The 20,196-nt window shown below is 55.1% G+C and overlaps 2 protein-coding genes across 5 annotated transcripts; both read right to left on the bottom strand.

Annotated features, from left to right (window-relative positions):
• Positions 1-219: 219 nt before the first annotated feature.
• On the bottom strand, positions 220-6,559 carry DHH (desert hedgehog signaling molecule). Its single transcript, XM_032645291.1, has 3 exons — positions 4,227-6,559; positions 1,196-1,457; positions 220-932 (listed from the first exon to the last, which is right to left on the bottom strand). Exons 1-3 carry the CDS (start codon positions 4,527-4,529, stop codon positions 307-309), a joined length of 1,191 nt encoding a protein of 396 aa, XP_032501182.1. The 5' UTR covers positions 4,530-6,559; the 3' UTR covers positions 220-306.
• Positions 6,560-6,716: 157 nt separating this feature from the next.
• On the bottom strand, positions 6,717-19,429 carry LMBR1L (limb development membrane protein 1 like). Of its 4 annotated transcripts, none has more exons than XM_032645286.1 (17): positions 19,013-19,429; positions 16,015-16,099; positions 14,682-14,715; positions 13,494-13,633; positions 13,203-13,306; positions 12,427-12,553; positions 11,843-11,911; positions 11,641-11,705; positions 11,222-11,294; positions 11,045-11,128; positions 10,873-10,949; positions 10,231-10,308; positions 10,007-10,080; positions 9,682-9,772; positions 9,532-9,598; positions 7,515-7,676; positions 6,717-7,314 (listed from the first exon to the last, which is right to left on the bottom strand). In XM_032645286.1, the coding sequence occupies exons 1-17, from the start codon at positions 19,082-19,084 to the stop codon at positions 7,247-7,249; spliced, it is 1,470 nt and encodes a 489-aa protein (XP_032501177.1). In that variant the 5' UTR covers positions 19,085-19,429; the 3' UTR covers positions 6,717-7,246. The 4 variants fall into 4 exon arrangements, with proteins under 4 accessions (XP_032501177.1, XP_032501178.1, XP_032501180.1 ...); XM_032645287.1 differs by having other exon boundaries at positions 6,733-7,314; positions 12,454-12,553; positions 19,013-19,384; XM_032645289.1 differs by having other exon boundaries at positions 6,733-7,314; positions 14,682-14,812; positions 19,013-19,383.
• Between the last annotated feature and the right edge of the window lie 767 nt (positions 19,430-20,196).

Genomic DNA, 20,196 nt, shown 5'->3' with positions numbered 1-20,196 from the left:
CCAGGTGGGGCAAGCAGATTATTATATTACAATTTATAAATAGAAAATAAAATAAAATAATCGGGTGGGGCTGAGGCACTGGGGAAGAAGAGGAGAAATAGTCCTCGTCGACGAGTACCCATCATCAACCCCATCTACTTTAGGACCCAACCTCTCAGTTAGAGGTTGCTCCTAAACCATCGCGTCCATTTTTCTCCCTATCCCTCCCTCCCTCCCAATCAGCATCGTCTGCTGCCCACATCTCCAGATCTCAGCCCGCACACTCCCGTTTAGGCGGATGCCACGAGGTTTCTATGCCTGGAGCGCTCAGTCCAGCAGCTCCTCCGCCAAGCGATAGAGGAACCGAGAGTACCAATGCATGCCAGTTGGCTGGACGGCCCCGCCCGGAAGCAGCGCCCCCAGCGCGTGCAGCAGGCGCAGAGGAGCAAAGGCGCGGTGCGCCCACTGGTGACTCTCCAGAACCGCGTAGCACGAGGCCAGGACATCGTTGACCAGCAGCGTCCCGTGCGCTGTGAGCGGTGCGAACACGCCAACAGCTTCCTCCCGCGCCACTCGGGCCACCCGCGCAGGCCGAAGGGCGTCCCCGCCTGGCGCCAGCACCGAGTCCCCCGCGCGCAGCCGGCGCGCGAACACCGGTGCAAAGTCGCCTGGCTCGGGCGCAGGCCCTCGAGCGGCGAACACCAGGTGCCAGGGAGTGAGCAACAGCTTGCGCGGGGGCCGCTCGGTCTCCACAGCCACGAAAGAGGCCCGGCGCTGCAAGTCCCGGTCCAGGAAGAGCAGCACGGGCGTGGGCACCACCCGGCCTGCCGCGTCTGCCGCCAGCACCCAGTCACCGCGGTGCAGTTCCCGCAGCCCCTTCCGCTCGCCGCTCCGCAGGCGCACGGTGGCATTTCCCGGAAAGCAGCCGCCTGCCCTGACCGCCAGTGAGTTATCTGGAGGGGACAAGCAGAGAGAGGATTGCATGGAGACCAGTTCCAGAATGTTAGTACAGATTGTCAAAGACGTGGGTCAAGCCCAGCGCAGACCTCACCAGTCCCGGAACAACATGCAAGTTCCCACGGATCTGGTCCTAACCTGGGCAGAAATGGAAGGGGGGTTTACAACACTAACGCCCGCCTGGGGTCCCCTAGAGTCGCAACAGGGCTGCGTACCCTCAGTTTCCCGGAGGGACCTCACCACCCACCCCGTACTGTACCGGCTTTGACAGATACGTGGACGTGGTTGCGGGACTCGTAATAGACCCAGTCGAAGCCGGCTTCCACTGCCAGGCGCGCCAGCAACCCATACTTATTGCGGTCGCGGTCGGACGTGGTGATATCCAGGGCACGTCCTTCGTAGTGAAGTGAGTCCTGAGCGTGGTGGCCGTCCTCGTCCCAGCCCTCGGTCACCCGTAGGCGCACTCCCGGCCACATGTTCATCACCGCAATAGCCAGCGCGTTCACCCGCTCTTTACAGCGCTGGCGGGGAATAAAGGAGTCAGTCTCCTCAGTACCACTACCACCAGCATGGGGGCTAAAGCGACCTGGACGGGCGGGTTAATTCTTTGTTTTCCCGACACCCCTCCAGTCCCTCCCAGATTTTGAGTGTCCTGAGGAAGTGAGAATCTGAATGGGTGTAGTCGCTAATCTATGCTCTCCAGAACGTCGTTGGCGAACTGTGGGGTCACCCCTGAGATTGAGAGGGAGCGCCCAGACCTAGTTCTTTCCCCCACTTTTAATTTCCGCCCCTCATCCCTAGTTGTTCTGGGACCTCAGTTCAACCTGGGAGAGGGCAAGAGTGGAGAGAGCGGGTGTAAGCTTGGTCAGGGAGGGGTTGAGCAGCCCGGCTCCGCGAGAGGAGCCCCTGTTTTGGCCTGGCCCCCGCCCCAAGCCCCGGCTGCCCTCCCTCCGCCTGATTCATCTTTTGTTTCGTTGCCTTCCCTGGCACCGGGCATCGCTTCCTTCCTTCCTTCCTCCTCCTCCTTTCAGCCCCTAGCATTAACCCTTTCGTGGTGCGAGTGCCCCCCACAGAGGTGCCCAGGCGGAGCCGTGCGGGATCTAGGCTGCTGGAAAAAGGGTTGGGGCGGCGGGGGCTGCGCGAAGTACAATGGCCATTCTCCCGGATGACTTAACCGAGCGAGAATCCCGGGCCGAGGCCGGGGACGCGCCGGGAGAAGCGGACTCAGCAGCTCCATCCACAAAGGCGCTTTTCAGCCGCCCCGGCTCAGAGAGAGGAAAGGGCAGAAAGCCGCGCCCCCCATCCCTGCTCCGGCCCGCCGGGTCCCCTCCCCCAGCGCGGCCAGCCGTCCCAGTTCCAGCTCGGGCTCCGCCAGCCCTGAGAGCCCCCCCATCTCTCCGTCTCTGCTCCGGAGGCAGCGCGGAAAGGCGTGGGAGTAACACCTGAGAATAACGCGAGCAGCCCTTGCGCGGATCTGGGGGGCCCCCTGCAGGGTGGGAGTGGAGAGGAGGAAAAGCAGCAGCGGCTGGAAGCCTGCGCCGGGGGAGTGAGACCACGGTTATCTCGGCCGCTCCAGTCTGGGAGCCGGAGACCTTGGCGCGCACCACAGCACGGACCTCGCGGGAGGAGGCACAGAGAGGACAGCTTCCTTTTCTTCTCCCCGCTCTGACCTCTCCTCGGACTTGGTTTTCTCCTAACTGCCAGAGGGACGTTTCCCCCCTGCCCTTCTTCCCGAGTCTTCTACACCTCCGCAGGGTTGGAGAGGAGGGGAGGGGGAAGACAGGAAAAGTGGTAACTCCTTCCAACTTTTTGTCGTTTTGTCCCCTAAGGAGGCCCTGAGGCCTTGACCTGCGGGGGCAGCAGCCCAGTGCAGAGCCAACTCAATGGAGGCCTTTTGCAGCCAGGGTGTGGGAGATAAGCAGGACCGAGGGGGGTTCCCAGGCCTGTCAGAGCCTCTCCTGGGCCTATCCCTTGTCCTGCCCCCTCTGCTGCAGGTGGAAACCAGAGGAAAGGGCCAGTATATTCCATCCCTGGCCAGGAGGGAAGGAGTATCCCCTTCCCAATCTCTGGGTAGGAGGAATGCTTCAGGGCAAGAGCGAGAAGGAATTCTTTCTCCCCTGGACAGGTTTTCCTAACAAAGTAACCTGGAAAACTATGGCAGTTAATCAGAGGAAATCCGTACCCCTCCCTCTCCCCCCACCTCCCCACTCCATACACAATTAGGTGGTGTAATGGAAAGTGCATAGGACTTAGAATCAGGAGTCCTGAATTCTAGTCCCAGGCATGCCACTAATTAGTTTCAAGATTTTGATTAAATCACTTTTCCTCCTGGGGCCCAGCTCTCATGTAAAAATGGGAGGCGGGGGTGGGGGTGGGGTGGGGGGGTGGAAGAATGTGACCTCCAGGTTTCCTTCCAGCTTGGACACTTGAGATCACAGGGCAGAGGTGGTCCTTCACACCTCACCATAGGTTGGTTAGGTTCTGGTCTGCAGCAGGTGCTTAATACATGGTAGTTGAATTCATTTTAACCCTTTAATTCCAAGGAAAGTCCCTGAGCTACACTGAGTTTGAGGGACACAGGAACCCTTTGATTCTCAGGTGGGCCCCATCTGTTCTTCCCATCAAAGATCACTTTTCACCCCAGGACAGTCGTTTAGACTCTAGAATAGCTTTACCTTGGTTCTGAGATGCCTCCCCCATGCCAAAGACAATTCTTGCCCAGCCCCTCCTCAGGTAGATGGCCTGATGACCTGACCCTTGGTCACCCCTTTCCCAGCCCCTTCAGTCTCTTTAGCCCACAGAGCTTTAACACAATCAGGTCAGGAGCCAGGCTAAGGGTAGAGCTTTCTGTCTGCTGCCTAGCCAGCTCCTGGCCCCCAGCTCACCCCAGCCCTTCCTGCCTGGCTCGGTAGCTGACCCCCGGTCCACGCCTCAGCCATTTCCCGTCTCGCCTGCCGCCATCCTCCTTTCCCCGCCCTCCCTGTCTCTCCCAGCTTCACTCTCACTAGTCCCTTCTCCCCCTCCCCATGCAGCCTCTCCCTGGATCCCTCCTGATCACTCAGTACAGCCAGCAGAGGTGTGTGTGTGTGTGTGTGTGTGTGTGTGTGTGTGTGTGTGTGTGTTTTGGGGTGGGGGGCGGGTGAGGGGTGAGGAGTGTAGGTAGGTCCTTGAGATCAAGGTCCCTATAGATGAAGTCCAGCTCACACCATCCCCCGTCCCCTCCGCCAGCTGCCAGAGGAGAGCAGAGAAATTGGCGGTGCCCTCGAGCAGGTGGGGAGAGGCCTCCTTACCTCGGTCATCAAGCGGTCTGCACCACTGTTCTCCTCATCCTTGAAGATGATGTCGGGGTTGTAGTTAGGCACCAGGTCCCGGAAGCGCTCAGAGCCTCTTGTCACCCTCCCCTCGGCCGGCCCACTGGCGCCCAGGGTCCGCTCGGGCACGCTGGGCACAAATTGCTTGTAGAGCAGCGGCACGAGCTGCTTGCGCACGTAGCGGCGCCGGCCAACCGGCCCCCGGCCCGGCCCGCAGCTCTGGGCCGGCAGCGCCAGAAGTGCCAAGCAGCACAGGGGCACCAGACTGGCCGGCAGCGCCATGGATGCAGCGGACTCGGGCCAAAAGGGAACGTTCTTGTCCTCACCAGCTCGCTCGTCAGTTGGGCATCTCCCCCTGCACCAGAGAGCGCAGCAGGCAGAGCTGCCCCCAGAGTGCCCTAGAGCTCTTGTGGCTCAGCACACCTGGCCGCCGCCAGCTCTGCCTACATACCCCCGGGGGGTCTGGAACCTGCTACTGACCGGCCATCATAGCAGGGAAGGGGGGTCGTGGGTAAGTGCCAATCCTGCCGGGCTCTGCCGTCAGGCTCCGGCTCTGCCAGAACGCCGGGGCTCCGCCTTAAGTGGCCCCTGGCCCCGCCCCCCGCCCTTCTCCCAGGACCGTCCCGCCCCCTACCACCGGGGCGGGGGCTCTAGTCGGCCACCGCTGGTTCACTTCGTTTCCACCCTGGAAACCAGGCAGGCACCTGCCTAGGAAATTCTAACAGCTGTACAGTCCTTGGCTGCCTGGATAAGCATCCCTCTACCTCTAAGCCTATGTGTGGCACCAAACCACCCTGATACTCGAATTGGATCTTTGCTCTCCCCAAGCCTACCTGGCAGGCCATGTCCCCGCGCTATCATCTAGGAGCTATGGGATCCAATTTCTGCCCAAGGCCAGCCAAGCCCTTTGGGCACACAACCAGAGCCTCCCTTCTGTGGTCCTCCCCCAACCTCCCCCACTTCCATCTCTCCTCCTTAGCAGTAACCAAGACTGGAAGGGCTGGATACCAGGGGACCATTTTCCCTGGTAGCTTTGCAGTCTTCTGCTGGGAGCTTCCCCAGAATCAGGAACAGAGCTTCATACCTATAGTCTGGTTTAGGACTTCAAACTTTTGTCCCCTCTCTTATCCTTGCCAAACACCCAACTTGTGGATTGGAAACTGCTGGAGGGCAGTGGGTACTTAAAGTCATAGTATCTAACAGTCTGATAATCTCTTCCCTTTACCCTCCATCTAGTCACCTCTTTATCTTTCTCCTTCTCTGCCCCCGCTGGAGCCATTCGGGTCTTATCTCAGAGGCTCTGAGCCTGCAACACTTCACCCATTAATCTACTATCATTTAGAAATCTTTCTCTTGGGCTTCCCTGGTGGCGCAGTGGTTGGGAGTCCGCCTGCCGATGCAGGGGACGCGGGTTCGTGCCCCGGTCCGGAAGATCCCACATGCCGCAGAGCGGCTGGGCCCATGAGCCATGGCCGCAGAGCCTGCGCGTCCGGAGCCTGCGCTCCGCAACGGGAGAGGCCACAACAGTGAGAGGCCCGCGTACCGCAAAAAAAAAAAAAAAAAAAACCTTTCTCTAAGAAGCCCTCCCTGATGTTCTGACACTGGACCTCTATGTTTCCTTGAGAACCAGTTATTAACTGCCATCCACTGTGGTATGGTATTAAAATTATGTCACCCTTACTACACACAGCAGTTCTTAAGCACAAACTTAAACACAATCTTAGCTGAGCACCTGGCCTATAGTAGGGTGCTCAGCAAGTATTTGTGGCACTATACTTTTTTTTTTTTTGGTATTCCATACTCACTCCTCACTCAGCTCTATGGCTAACATTCACAGTAACTGTGTACATTAGAAAAAAGCAGCCCTTCCTCAAGCCACCTGATTGCCATTTGCAAGAAAAGTCATAGTAACTATACATACAGTGACTGTGAGGTGAATGGTGCCTCTAGCAGTTGGGCAATGTACAATCTACATAACCATGAGCGGAAACTTTGCCTCTACCCCCAACATAGCAGGGGGGCTTGCAGAGTATTCAAGACACTGATAGCCTTGGGAAAGATGGAGTTAGGTTCTTCTCCGAGAATCATAAACCCTTGTCAGGCAGCCACTTCTTTTACTCTACATCCAATAGGCAGGTCAAGGAGGAAAGGGCTGGTGTAGGGGGGAAGGGGATATTATACAGGGGGATGTTATCCCATTCCTACACTGATGCCCACCTACCCCCAATAACCAAGGCACAGAAATAAGGCCTGGGCATAGGGAAAAGTCAGGTGACCAGCCAGCTTTAAGGAAGGCTAAGGGAAGAGGAGCTTCCCACTGCCTAACACCAGACCCAAGTCCCCAAAGGTCACTGAGGATACGGATGGAGGGGAAGGGAAAGGATGGTGGCAAGGACCCCTCTGTTTCTCTCTGCAGACTCAGGACTGGTGGGAGCAAAGCTGTTCAAATAGACAGAGACAGGCCCTTTAAAAAAACCAAAGCAGACCCTGGGATCAACTTTATTGCTGATGGTTGTGGCCTCTCCTCCCTATGACCCTGTCTCTCCAGTGGTCCATAGCTCCTCCAGGATAGCACAGGGCTTAGGCTCTGCTGGGCCAGAGGCAAGGGAGACAATCTGCCTCCCAAGTCTGCCCCCAGCACAGTCCCTCCCCTGCCCCCACCCCACCCTATTGCACATCAAATCATGTAAACATGGCTATGGGCATGGCCCGGAACAGCAGTGAGGCAGATTGACGTGTAAACGAATTTGGGACCGGGAGCCAGACCCAGTCACCCAGCCCCACCTCACGCTGGGGCCCACAGTTAAATCTGGAAAAGCTGGGGGGCCTGGTCCCAAACTCTGGCTCAGATGATGCAACAGTGCAGACAGCTCAGCTCCCCTCTGCCACCCACCCTCTCAGATTCCAGGTCCTGAGGTCCACCCACCCCTGGGCACCCCTCCAGGCCTGGGCAGCAGATGGCAGTGTCCAGTTTTCTCCCTCCCACCCCCAGCTGGAGGTCACTGGTGCTGGGTCTTCCTAGATGCCCGGGGGAAACTGGAAACCGGCAACGGCAGTCTGTCCAGCCCTGTGGAAGAGGCAGGGTGGGCAGTCAAAAGCGGGATATAGGTTCAGTCCTCAGGGATAAGACAACCAAGCCACAGAATGGGTGGATGAGATACGCTGCAAACAAAGCAGACAGCATGCCATCTCCCCTGCTTGGGATGACCACTGTTCCAGAGGGCTCCATCCCACAACCCCACCAGCCTCACCCCCACTCCCTCTCACCAAAGGCCCGGATCAGCTCTGCCCGCACAGCTGCGGTGAAGGTTTTCACCAAACAGAGAGTGGTGAGGCCCGCGAAGGCTGCGTTGTAGAGGAACACGATGTAGAAATTGCCCAGCCAGTTGAAGCGTCCGAAGTCACCCAGAAGGTCCAAACGAGTGAGCCCTGAAGTACAAAGGCCAGGATGGGAGGTAGGCTCCCCAACCCTTCCCTGGCTCAGAGCCCAGCTTTCTGCTGCCTCCTGGTGGCCACATCTCAACACTGCAACTAATAGGTTGGCTTCTATTCATTCGTTATTCCTATCTCCCAAGCTCTGTCTCAGGGACAGTTCAGGGCTATTGAAGAAAGTGTCAGCAGCTAGGCTTGCTTTAACTTCCCTTCCAGAGTTTGGCATCTTCTCCCATGGGGGGGTGCCCTCTGGCTCCAGGAGTCCTGAGGAGCATCCTGGGCCTGCTACTTGTTCCTGGGCCAGGAGCCTACAAGCCAAATGTCACCAAATGTTTTTTTTAGTAGACAGAGCAGTGTGGAGGCTAAGATCTCTGACTCTGGTCATGGCTGCTTTGGTTCATATCTGAACTCCACCCTATCTAACTGTGTGATCTGGGGCAAATTCATTAAATATCTGTGCCTCAGTTTCTTCAACTATAGAGAAAATAATGCGACTGTGAGAATTAAATGAGACAACACACATAAAGCACTATATGTGCCAGGCACTATTCCAACACTTACCGAGCCCCTAACAGTAATAATATAATCATCACAAATTAAAATTCTGGACGGCTTCCCTGGTGGCGCAGTGGTTGAGAGTCCGCCTGCCGATGCAGGGGACACGGGTTCGTGCCCCGGTCCGGAAGATCCCACATGCCGCGGAGCGGCTGCGCCCGTGAGCCACAGCTGCTGAGCCTGCACGTCCGGAGCCTGTTGCTCCGCGGCGGGAGAGGCCACAAGACTGAGAGGCCCGCGTACCGCAAAAAAAAAAAAAAATTCTGGAGCCCCGCCCCCCCCAGTTAAAAAATATTCCTACCAGCATCCAACCTTAAAGGAACTAACTGGTGGACCCACAGGCCAAGTTTCCTAAATCGCCATGGCATAAGTACAAATGGTAGAGTAGAGAGAATATGAACTTAAGCATCAAATAGAACTGACTTAAATACTAAATCATGTACAGTATATGGATGATGATGGTGGGGAGGAGGGGAACCTATGCAACTCCCCTACTACCTTGGGTGAACCAGTTACACTTTTGAACATTTTTACCAGGTAATGCTAGATCATAGCTAAAGATGGGAGAAGAATTGAGCATGTTATTTGATGCCCAGTGTGTAGAAAAAGCACTGGACACTGGACTGGGGTTCAGGAGACAGAGGTTCTAGCCTGACTTGGCCTTGCTTCAAACAAGCTGTATAACTCTGGGTAAATCAGTTAGCTTTTCTGTTTCTCTTTTTTTTTTTTCTTTTTTTATCTTAGTTTGGCCACGCAGCGCGGCAAGCAGGATCTTATTTCCCCGACCAGGGATGGAACCCACGCACCCTGGAGTATAAGTACGGAGTCTTAACCACTGGACGGCCGGTAAAGTCCCTATTTTTCGTCTTTTAAATGAGAATGTTGGGACTTCTCTGGCAGTCCAGTGGTTAAGACTCCGTGCTTCCACTGCAGGGGGCAAGGGTTGATCCCTCATGCCGCAGAAAAAGAAAGAACTGTTTATCAGATGATCCACCGCAAAAGAAGATTTTGGGGAAAGTGGTGCTTCTCCACCAAAAAAAAAAAAAAAAATGGAAGTAAGTAGGGGAGGCTGTGGGATGGATGTAGCAAATGGAAAAAGTATGAGCTTTGAAGCAACACTACTCTGAAGCTCAGCATAGCATTTTATAGAGCCTCTGTTTCTCCATCTGTAAAATGGAGATAATCCCTCCTCATAGGTTTGTTGTGGGAATTAGAGAGAGCATGAATATAATGTGTCTGCTTAGTACCAGTGGGTACTCAAAAAAAGCCAATTCTCTTACCTCCTTTTGCTACTTACCCAGGGTTCGAGAGAAGACAGGAAGTGCTGAGCTTAGGACCAGGAGACAGACACAGTTGCCAATTATCTGGGTGGGATTAAGGAAAGGGCAGGTCAGGGTAGCAGAGCTGCCAGCACCTAGTGCCCAGGCACGCCCCCCAGGCCAGCTACCTGCGTCATGGCTGTGTCATGCCATCTGGGCCGCAGTCCCCAGAAGAGTGGAGAGCTGTAGAATCCCATGACCGAGGAAACCATCAGGTAACTGTCACTGGGTTAGGGAAGAACTGGTCTGCTCCCAAGGATTAATGCCTCATCTCAAAGGGAACAGACCTCTCTCCCCCAGCGCTCCTTTCAAATCAAGTCTTTTCCTTCTTTCTGAACCCCGGGTTGGCCAAGTCTTGCCCCCTTCCCTATCACTCCCACTGTAGCTCTGCCCAGCAACCCAGAGGAGACAGGTTTGGTGAAGAGAGGCAACGGTGGGTTTCCAGAAAGATACAAGATGAGTACGACCTGAACGACGGCACCAAAGGAGCCCAGCTTGGAGAAGGAGACCTGGCCCAGGGAGGCACCCTGAGAGATGGAGCAGTGTCACTGTGCAGCACGCCCCACCATCATCAATGCCACCCGCACCCAGCCTACCCTCTGGCCTCAGCTTCTGCCCCCTCACCCAGCCTTTCTTAGGCCCTCCCCAAAAGACACGGTGGGAGGGCAGCCCGGTACCTGCATGCCCCGGGGCATGGCAGCCTCATCGATGAGCAGCTCCAGGATGTGGATGGCCACAGTGAGCACAGACAGACCCTGTGTGAGGCAAGGTCATGGACTCCCATCCCTGTCCCAGCCCACGGTTGTATCCAGAGTTGAATGTTAAGAGCAGACACTCTGGTCCAACATTTTCAGTTTCCAGTTAGCTGTGTGGGACCTCCTGAAGGCTGATGCTAGCAAGAGAGCACCTTTGAGGGTATTATAAGATGCACCCTCTCCAAATGGGAAAGATTGCAAAAAGGCCAAATAGAAAAATATACCTCTTCCTCCAGACAAATAAGACTTATTCCCAAGTCCAGGATGTAGCAAATGGGGGGATGGACTGGATTTCGACCCTTATTTTCACCCCAGAGCAAAGCTGCAAAACTGTTTAGGCCCTGCGTGGCCTTGGGCAAACTCCTTAACTTCTCAGTTTCGTCATCTACAAAATGGGGACGGATGTGCTCAGCACAAGGCGGGACACAAAGTAGATACTAGTTGAGAGACAACTACTATTATTGATGATAACCAGGTCCTTGCATCTCCTCCCTGCTCCCTGAGAAGGTCTAAGGTACTCAAGGGCCTACTACCTCCCACCCCCACCAAGGCTGGTATCCGTACCGTCAGTACCAGCAAGCACAGCATGGCCAGTGGGTAGCCCAGGTTCCGCTGCCAGGCTGAAGCCTTCCGCCGCTTCTCTGTGCAGGGATGGGAAGCAGTTAGCAAGGGCCTGGAATGAGGCTCTCTTCTCCTTGGGGAAAGCAGGCATCCCAGTGCCTACCAACCCACATACCCAGCAGGACCCTCTGTGTCTGCAGAGCCAGGACCCGTCTGTGCAGCAGTTCCATGTCCAAGGGCAGCCAGCAGGAAGTGGGATCTGAGGGCAGAGAAGATGGTGCTGTCCCCGAGTCCTGCACAGGCCCTGCCCAAGCCACGCTCACCATCCCAACTGGGAAGAGCTGCGTCTCACTGCAAATCCTGCGGGTCAAAGCTGCCTCCTCAAAGGCCGAGCAGTGCAGCTGCTCCTCCAGGTCCTCCAGCAGCTGTGGGCAGGGGAAAGGGAGGGATGGGCTGTCAGAGGCTCCCTGATCCCAAAGGCCCCAGGCGAAGCCTGCTCACCTCAGGCCTCCTTTGTCCTACTCCTTCCCCTTCCCTCATTCACCACCCTGCGGCCAGGCTCTTTATGCAGTCCCTCCCAGCTGCCATGTCTTCTGCTTTGTATGCCTGGTGACCAGCTCCAGGTGATGAGGGTCAAGGATACAGGAGCCAGCAAAGGCTGTGGCCCTCTGCAAGGTGTGCACTGCACAACTGTAGGGTTGCTTCATTGTTTGGCTCCAGCTTTGCAGGAAGCCCGCCCTGCAGGATCAAAGGACAAGGGGCACTACATACCCGGGGCTTGACCAGCAGCTTCCCAGTGACCGAGAACATGCGGGCGAGACCTAGCGGAGTACACACTGTGGGGACAGGAGCCAGTCACCTACCAGACCCTTCTCTCTACCGCTTCCCCGTCCCACCCTTCCATTCCGTCTTCCACCCTGGTTGCTCTGGCCTGAGGACCTTACCCATTCCCTCCCAGGTCCTGAACACTCACCCAGGAGCAGCAGGACCCCGAGGAAGGAGATGCAGGAGTAGAGGTAGGGGAGGTAGTACTCCCAGAAGTCTAAGGGTTAAAAAAAAGTATGTCAGCCCATCTCTCTCCTCCTGCTTACTGGGGGATGACAGGCCTCAGAGTCTAGGCAAAGGCACAAGACAAAAGCCTATAGGGGTTAGGAAAGTAATGTAAATGAGGAAAGCTGGCCAGCAGAAGAAGGAGCGACAGAGACTATAGCAAACTGGAGATCCTATCTAAAGGGCACAACCACTATTTGGCCCAAGTCACTGGGGCCTAGTGTGGCCAGATCCTCAACCTTGTCAAGCAAAGCCAGAAACCTGGATATTAATGTGAAATCTCCCCGTTTCAACGGACTCACATTCTTTGTAATCATTGCATGGGCCCAGTGGAACACTTCTACAGGTTGGATTTGGCCTGAAATCCATCCGTTTGAAACTTCAGTCTAAGGGGGAAGGTCCCAAACTGCTCCACTTTAGAGGGATACAGTTGGTCCGGGCAAGGGAACATCGGCCAGCTGAAGAGTCAGCCGGCCTGGAGGGTGGGGAGGAAGCTGGCCTTCTCACCATACAGGGACTCCATGCTGGCCTTACTGTTGTCCACAATGGCTGACGCCACCCACACCATTCCCAGCACCAGCAGAGTGAGGAACATCAGCATCACCACCGTCTCGTAGACCCGGGCCAGGACACCCTACAGGAGGAGGCAGTAGGTGGGGGGCGGGCAGTGTGGGGAAGGAAGGAGACAGCAGAGATGGCAGCTTGGCTGGGGACCCGAGAGGACCGGATTCAGGAGGCAGCAGAGGGCGTTTCCCGCTTACTCTGCTAAGTCACTCTGTCCTCCTGCCCCACAGTCCCGGATCATTCCCTCTACTGGATATCCTTCATTTGCAATCCCCCTCCCCAGATCCCTTCTCCATCCCTGTCTTGCCCTCGGAGGCTGACCCCGAGGTCTGTGCCACATAAGCTCTTTGCCCTCTGGTTTCCTGTTCACCTTGCCCAATGGGAAGGGCTGGCAGGAGAGTGGAAGGTAGGAAGAGAAAGAGTCCAGGGTAATTTTTTGTGTTTCCTCCCACCTTGGGTACCTTTGACATTAGCTCCTCTCCTGGGTGGCCACACCTCCCCAGCTTCCACTATCAGTGGGTTCCAGAAATTATTTCTTCCTCTGGCTCCCACAGGCTTAGGGGTGGTAATGACCTCCTGTTGTCACTAGCGCCTCAAGCCCCTTAGTGCTGATTAAAAGTCCGCAAATAGTCTCTTCATTAAAATCTCTTCAGTTGAACCCTCTCAGTGGAATTCTGTCTCCTGTCTGCACGGATTGATTGACACATTCCCCCACTCACCTTTCTGGAGCCAGCGAAGCCCTCAGACTCAGTGAAGAAATATGCAAAGGGCATGAGGAAGATGAGGGACAAGTTGGAGAAGAGGAAAACGAGGTTCCAGAGGCCTAGAGCAAAAAAGGAGAAGCAGAGATGGTCATTAAGGGGGGACCCCAACCCACTGGGGACTGACCATGTGGCAGGGAAGGCGGGAGGGATGGGGTGCTCTATAAGTGATTAGCCCAGGCTGTCTGTGTCTGCCCTACCCGATCTGCTCTCCATCCCCACCCTCAGCTGCAACCAGGATCCATGTACCATGGATGAGGGAGCCGTTGAGCCACTGGATGTAGTAGTTCCGAGACAGTGAGAGCAGCACCTCGTTGCTGATGATGGAGAAGGGCAGGAGCAGGACAGCACCCAGGGCGACTGCCAGGGTGAAGGTGCACAGCTCGAGCCTGGGCAGAGAAGGGGAAGTGCCTCTGATTAGCTCAGACACTCACTTCCCTGGGCCCAAGAAGCCCCATTCATCCCCACAGGCACTTGTGACTTCTCCTAGAACCAGCTGTAGCAGTGACAGACCTAGGGAAAGAGCTGTCTAGCTGGGGCTATACCCACTGCCTCCCCACCGTAGCCCTTACCTCCAGGAAAGCCTTGGCATGTGGGATGGGAACACCTCAGGCATTTATGGGAAACTGGTCGCCTGCCATATCACTTGCCCAGACTGTCCCCAGGAATGAGGTCCTCCCGCACTTGCCTATAGGGTGTGCCGGGCATGATGCCAAGCTAAGGGGCCTGACTTCTCTGCTCAGCTCAGGGAAGTAGATTTCTGAGCTTGCCTTCTTCAGCCTAGACAGAGCAGGGTCACTCCATATGGCTATGCCCTATGGGAAGGTACTAAGGCAAAGCGGGGACAAGGGAAGTTGAAACCCAGCTTCATAGCCAAGGCCTGTGCCCTGGGCTGCATCAGCTGAAATGAAGGGACAATTATCTAGTTGGCCCATGGGAGGTGAGAGGGGGGTTGCCTTTTAATCTGTTGCCTGTTGAATCAGAGGGGTCATCTCTATATTTTTCTCTTTAGGCGCTAGTGAATAATAACAGCCTAGAGTAAGGGCCATCCTCTCAGAAATAAGCACGCCCCGCCTTTGGGGGTTCCACCTTCCCCATCCCCTGCCATTTCCATCAGTCTGTATCCCCACCCCACACCCTCTCCAGTGGCTGCTGGGAGGTGAAGCCAAGCTGGAGCCACTTCTGGTGACTTAGGCCCGCAGAAGAGGCTTCAGAGTTCCTGGCCAAGAGGCTGCTTGAAGCTCCTGGCCTAACCTGGGAGACAGGAACAGCAGCTTTTCCAAGCATCCCTCGGATAGCGTAAAGCCAGAAGAAGCCAGAAATGGGGCGGAAGCAGAAACTCTCTCTTCTGACACCTTACTCTCCCCCAGCTCCAGGGGTCTCAGATCCCAGCTTCTAAAGGCTACTAGTGCCAGGTGCTGAGGCAATGACACTCACGCAATCTTGTTGACTGTAGCATCTTCATCATCCGCTATAAAAGACAGAGGCATGGGGAAGAGGCAGGCCATCAGTGTGCAGCTCTGGGAGCCATCTGTGTTGCAGTGTGCTCTCCTGCTCCCTCCTGTCTCCTGAAAGAAGGGCCTGGGCCCACTGAGGCAGAGCTGGGCAGGAGGCCCTGGGAGAGCTCACACTATGAACCCCACAACCTATTCTCTGGCCAGGGTGGCAGCTAAAAAATCAGTGGTCCCAGGGGCTTCCCTGGTGGCGCAGTGGTTGAGAGTCCGCCTGCCGATGCAGGGGACACAGGTTCATGCCCTGGTCCGGGAAGATCCCACATGCCGTGGAGCGGCTGGGCCCGTGAGCCATGGCCTCTGAGCCTGCACATCTGGAGCCTGTGCTCTGCAACGGGAGAGGCCACAACAGTGAGAGGCCCGCGTACCGCAAAAAAAAAAAAAAAAAAAAATCAGTGGTCCCAGGTGGAGAGAGTATGGACCAGAAATTCCCCCACTTCCCTCCTTCCCCAGCTCTCCTCCATCATAGGTTCCTCTTTGTAAGCTGCAAATACAATGAATGACTGGTCTGTGAAGTTGGTTACATCAGTGGCTAGGTATAGCAAAGGGAAATGGCGGGGGCGCAGCGGGGGAGGGAGAATCATGGAGAAAGTCCCCAGGGAAATCACACTGAGGACTAGCTGCCTTCTTGGCTGAGGGTGCATAAAGCCATCTGGAGGGGAGGAAAGCTTCAGGCCAGGACAGGAAGATCTGGACAGGCTGGAGCTAGGAACTGTGGTAAGTGTGTCCCTCCCCTTAACCACACAATGCCTACAGAAAGCTTTCATCTGAACTCTCTACCAAGAGAAAGGTCACCATCACCAGGTCCTGGGGCCCCAGTGGTCAGGGAGGTCTCTGGCCCTGGGTATAGGAGCACTAGGACAGGAGATGACAGAGCTTGTGCCCATGATAACATTCACCCTGCAGCTGCCTGCTTTAGGTTCACAGAGAGCTTTCACATTAGCCATCATATCTGCCCTACACAATGACAGTGGACTGGGTAGAGACTGTTAGGCTCATTTTGTAGAGGATGCAACTGAGGGTCACAAGAGTTGCATTACTTGCCCTGTGGCTCTGTTAGTTGAGGGACTTCCATCTAGACTTTCCACTCTACCACCTTGTCTCTGCCTGTGGAGGGAGGGAGGCAGAAAAGGCAGAGGCTCCAGAAGGGCCACCCCTCCTTTCCCAGCAGGCACCATAGGCCGCTTCCCCTGAGGCTGGTGCCATGGCAACGGGAACACTGGCAGAGGGCGGGCAGAAGGGAGGGAAGTCACAGGTACCTGTGGTGAACTCAGCAGGCTTCTTGAAGCGGGTCAGGGCGATGTGGCAGAGGATGTAGAGTGTCGCAAACAGAAGTGTTGAGATCTGTGGCAGAGTATGAGCGAGATGAGAAGCTCTAAGTCCCACACATTTCACAGCCCCAATGGCCTCTCTTAATTCCACAGGGACACTTTCCCAAAACTAGGCTCCATACTTCCAGGGGTTCCATCTTTCTCCCCAGTACTTCCTTCTAGTCAAGGCCTCAGGGGCCTACAATAAGCATCAGACAGGGGCTGTCCCATGCACTTGGGAAAACAGTACCATGCCCAGCTCTACAAGGGTTTTCTCCCAGGAAAAAAATAGTTCCAACTGAACCCTGGTTGGTAAATTGTCAGAGAAGACTCCTAGAGATGCACATATCCGCACACCTGAAACAGGCCACAGAACCAGAGGGAATTGACTCCTAGCACATTATTGGAAAAGGAAGCAGGTCTGAGGGGAAGAAGGGGATGTCTGCATTGTCCTGGTGCTGCACCCCCCTCTTCCTCCACTCCCACCTTGATCCAACTCTAGGAGAAAATAAGTAGGAATCATGTTCCTAGACCAACTCAGAGCTTCCGCTCTGTTTATTCAGGGGCCCTGAAAGATCAGGTCTGCTCTGGGCCAAACTAGAGCCTCTTTGATGCCCTGTCCTTAATAGTAGGCTTTAATTGGGGCCCCACATCTATAAAGTTTCTAGAGCTGGCATCAGCCCCTTTAAAAGCTATCAATCCCTGGTCCCTACCTAAGGTGATTTGCAACTGCAGGGTAGGCCTCAAAGGGTCTGTCCCATGCCCCTGGGGGACTACTCCTCCAATGGACAGTTATGGCAGGACTTGGCCAGGTTATTCTACACATGCATGCATCCCTACTCTACCGCAAGTAAGCTGCTATTGCCCAGGGAAGGAGCCACTAGACAGCTTGGCTCCACAACCAGGGCCAGAGAATCTTGAGATGTTATTGCGTTTGAAGTAGGCAGGATCAGGGACTTCCCTGGTGGCGCAGTGGTTAAGAATCCGCCTGCCAATGCAGGAGACACGGGTTTGAGCCCTGCTCCAGGAAGATCCCACGTGCCACGGAGCACCTAAGCCCGTGCACCACAACTACTGAGCCTGCGCTCTAGAGTCTGAGAGCCACAACTACTGAGCCCACATGCCACAGCTACTGAAGCCCGCACATCTAGAGCCCATGCTCCGAAACAAGAGAAGCTGCTGCAATGAGAAGCCCATGCACCGCAACAAAGAGTAGCCCCCACTCGCCACAACTAGAGAAAGCCCGCATGCAGCAACGAAGACCCAACGGAGCCAAAAATAAATAAATTTAAAAAAACAAGGCAGAATCAGTCTCATAGGTGCTCCAGTCCCCAAGAGGAGCTGACCCTACAGGGAATCTGCATACAGCTCTCTATGCAAAGAGAGAAGTCATAGACCCCAGGAGAACCAAGGGTCCAGGACAAAACTGTAGCTTTTAATATCAGGGAAGTAGGGTAGAATGAGCCACTCAGATTGTAACTGCAAGATTTTTACTGCCTAGTGCTCTGCCCTGGGCTTGCTTAATAAGCAGGAAGGTGGGAGGGCTCAAAAGGTCAGACTGGAGTTCCACGCAGTTCCATGCAGTTCCAGCAGAGGCTAGGTCATTTTCTAGAGCAGGGGATTGGAGCCAGATGGGGGAGGTACCAGAAGCCTTCAGGCTGCCCTTGGCCAGCACTGATGTCCTCAGCTAATGGGACTAAAGGATGGGGGAGACATCCAGGAGGCTGCTTCTCTGTCCAAGGTCTCATCCCTCCCTGTTCTCCAGGAATGTGGGTCTCTGGTTCTACACTGTCTCAAGGCCTGGGTGTGCCTCCACGATATGCCCAACCCTGTCATGTGGAACTATCCACTAAGAAACACACAAGGAAAGCTTCCTGAAAGCAGATCTGGAGCTCTACACATGGACAGATATACTGCCTACTTCTCAGTCCTCACAGATAAGGGCAGACCTAGTTATGCCATGGCTCACTTTAGCCCTCCTCCGATCTGAGGCTGCCCAGGTCAGACTAGGGACAAGTCTGAGAAAAATGAAGGATGACCCCATCAGTGGGTTCTCCACTCACTAACTTCTATTCTTCTAAACCCTTCCCTTTCCCTTTAGTATTTGTGGGTGAGGGCTACCCAGGGGAGCTCCAAGGGAGGAGACAGAGAAGAAAGGAGAGAGATGAGAGTTCAGAGCAGGCCTGAGAAAGATGCGATCCCCTAAACTCCACTGGGTGCCCCTGGCCCAGAAGTGAGGAGTCCCTTGCTGTGTGGCAGTTTCAGCTGTAACTCTAGGTGGCAGTGAGGCAGTAAGGAAAGCAGCCAGGTGCCCTCTGTAGCACCGGGGGAAACCACTCACAGGAAATCCCTGAATGGCTGGGAAGCTAGGAAACTCGGCTTGCAGGATTTCTAACAAACACCAATAAGGGGGAGGAAAAGAAGGGCAAACTTTAGTTGTTCCCCATCTCTACACAGTAGAATCCACCTCAGCAAGAGTACTTTCTTCTAAAGTGGGAAACCCACCAAAGTCCACTGTTCGTCCCCCCTTCGTCAAACATTATTTGGGTTTGAGGGGTAAGTGCAAATAAGCCTCCCCCCAGCCAAACCCATCCCTCTCCAACCATCTGACTAAAACCGGCAGGCTCACCAGACTCCCAGACACACGAAGACCTGCACTCCGAACACGGGCGGGGGTGGGGGACAGGAGGGGGGGAGAGGCGTGTCGAGTGGGAGGAACGGAAACCGATCGGCTTTGTTTATCGCGCAGCTACCCAGCTGACCCGATCTAGGGATTCGCCAGCCCGAGCACTGGTCGGACCAGGGCCCTTCGTCGTTAGCCCCTGGACCAAGCATTGTCTGCCGGCACTCTGAGCCCAGGTGGTCTCACTCCGACCCGGACTCTCCCTCTCCCGCGACTCCCGTTCCCCACTTGGTCCTACCCTTCCTGCCCGGGTCCCGCACTCACAATGCACTCGCGGACCTTCTCGTGGAATAGCTGCTCTCGCACGGATAGCAATTCGTAGTCAGCTGCTTCCATACTCTGCTCAGCATGACTGGGGCGGGGGTGTCTCCGGGCCCGGGGAGGACCAGCGGGGATGAAACCGCCGCCGCCAAGCACCCGGACCCAGCGAAGGAGCCGTTTCTTGCAGCCTGTGACGAAGACTCGGGGTAATCTGGGGCTCAGGTTCTGTCGTCTGGACGCCCTTCCCTTAAAGGGGCAGGCACCCGCGGGCCTCGTTTAAAAGGGCCCCGGCCCCCCGCTGCTCCCTCCCCTTTAAGGTCAGGCTTCCGTAGAGTTTCAAAGCAGACCCCAGCCGATAGGCACGCTAAGAGGAAGCGCAAGTCCCGGTTCTATTTTGCAAGAGGCAGAGTGACAACACAACGGATGGGCGGGATCATTCCAGGGAGCGGAACTCATTGGGTCCTACTGAGCTGCCGCTCTTCGCTAGAGGAACGCTGATAGGCTCGCCCCGTGGAAGGCGGGATCTTTGGGGCTTACCGGTGCTCGTTCTAAAACTAAGCAACAGTCTTTTTCACCTCCCGTAGTTGATAAGCAACGAGTGTGACCTTGGTTAAATAAGCCATTTGGATCAGGCCACCCAGGTGGAATGTGAGCGCACCATAGGGTTCTGAAAGGTACGGCTGCTCAGTAACAAAAGGCCCGTAGTAGCATTTTCTTTTTTTCTTTTTTAATTTATTTTTTTATACAGCAGGTTCTTATTAGTTATCTATTTTATACATATTAGTGTATATATGTCAATCCCAATCTCCCAATTCATACCACCAGCACCACCACCATCCCCTCCCGCTTTCCCCCCTTGGTGTCCATACGTTTGTTCTCTACATCTGTGTCTTTATTTCTGCCCTGAAAACAGGTTCATCTGTACCATTTTTCTAGGTTCCACATATATGCGTTAATACAGGATATTTGTTTTTCTCTTTCTGACTTACTTCACTCTGTATGACAGTCTCTAGATCCATCCACGTCTCTACAAATGACCCAATTTCGTTCCTTTTTATGGCTGAGTAATATTCCATTGTGTAGTAGCATTTTCTGAAAGTGTTTATTGTGGGGTGAGGAACCCACTGCCGCCAAGTTTTCACTCAGTCACTTTTGTGGGAGCCCTAGTGTGTGCTAGAACAAATACC

This window comes from Phocoena sinus, chromosome 10 (assembly GCF_008692025.1).
Source record: "Phocoena sinus isolate mPhoSin1 chromosome 10, mPhoSin1.pri, whole genome shotgun sequence".
Lineage (NCBI taxonomy): Eukaryota > Metazoa > Chordata > Mammalia > Artiodactyla > Phocoenidae > Phocoena > Phocoena sinus.
The sequence above is the reverse complement of the archived record's forward strand: the minus strand, read 5'-3'. Positions and strand labels throughout refer to the sequence as shown.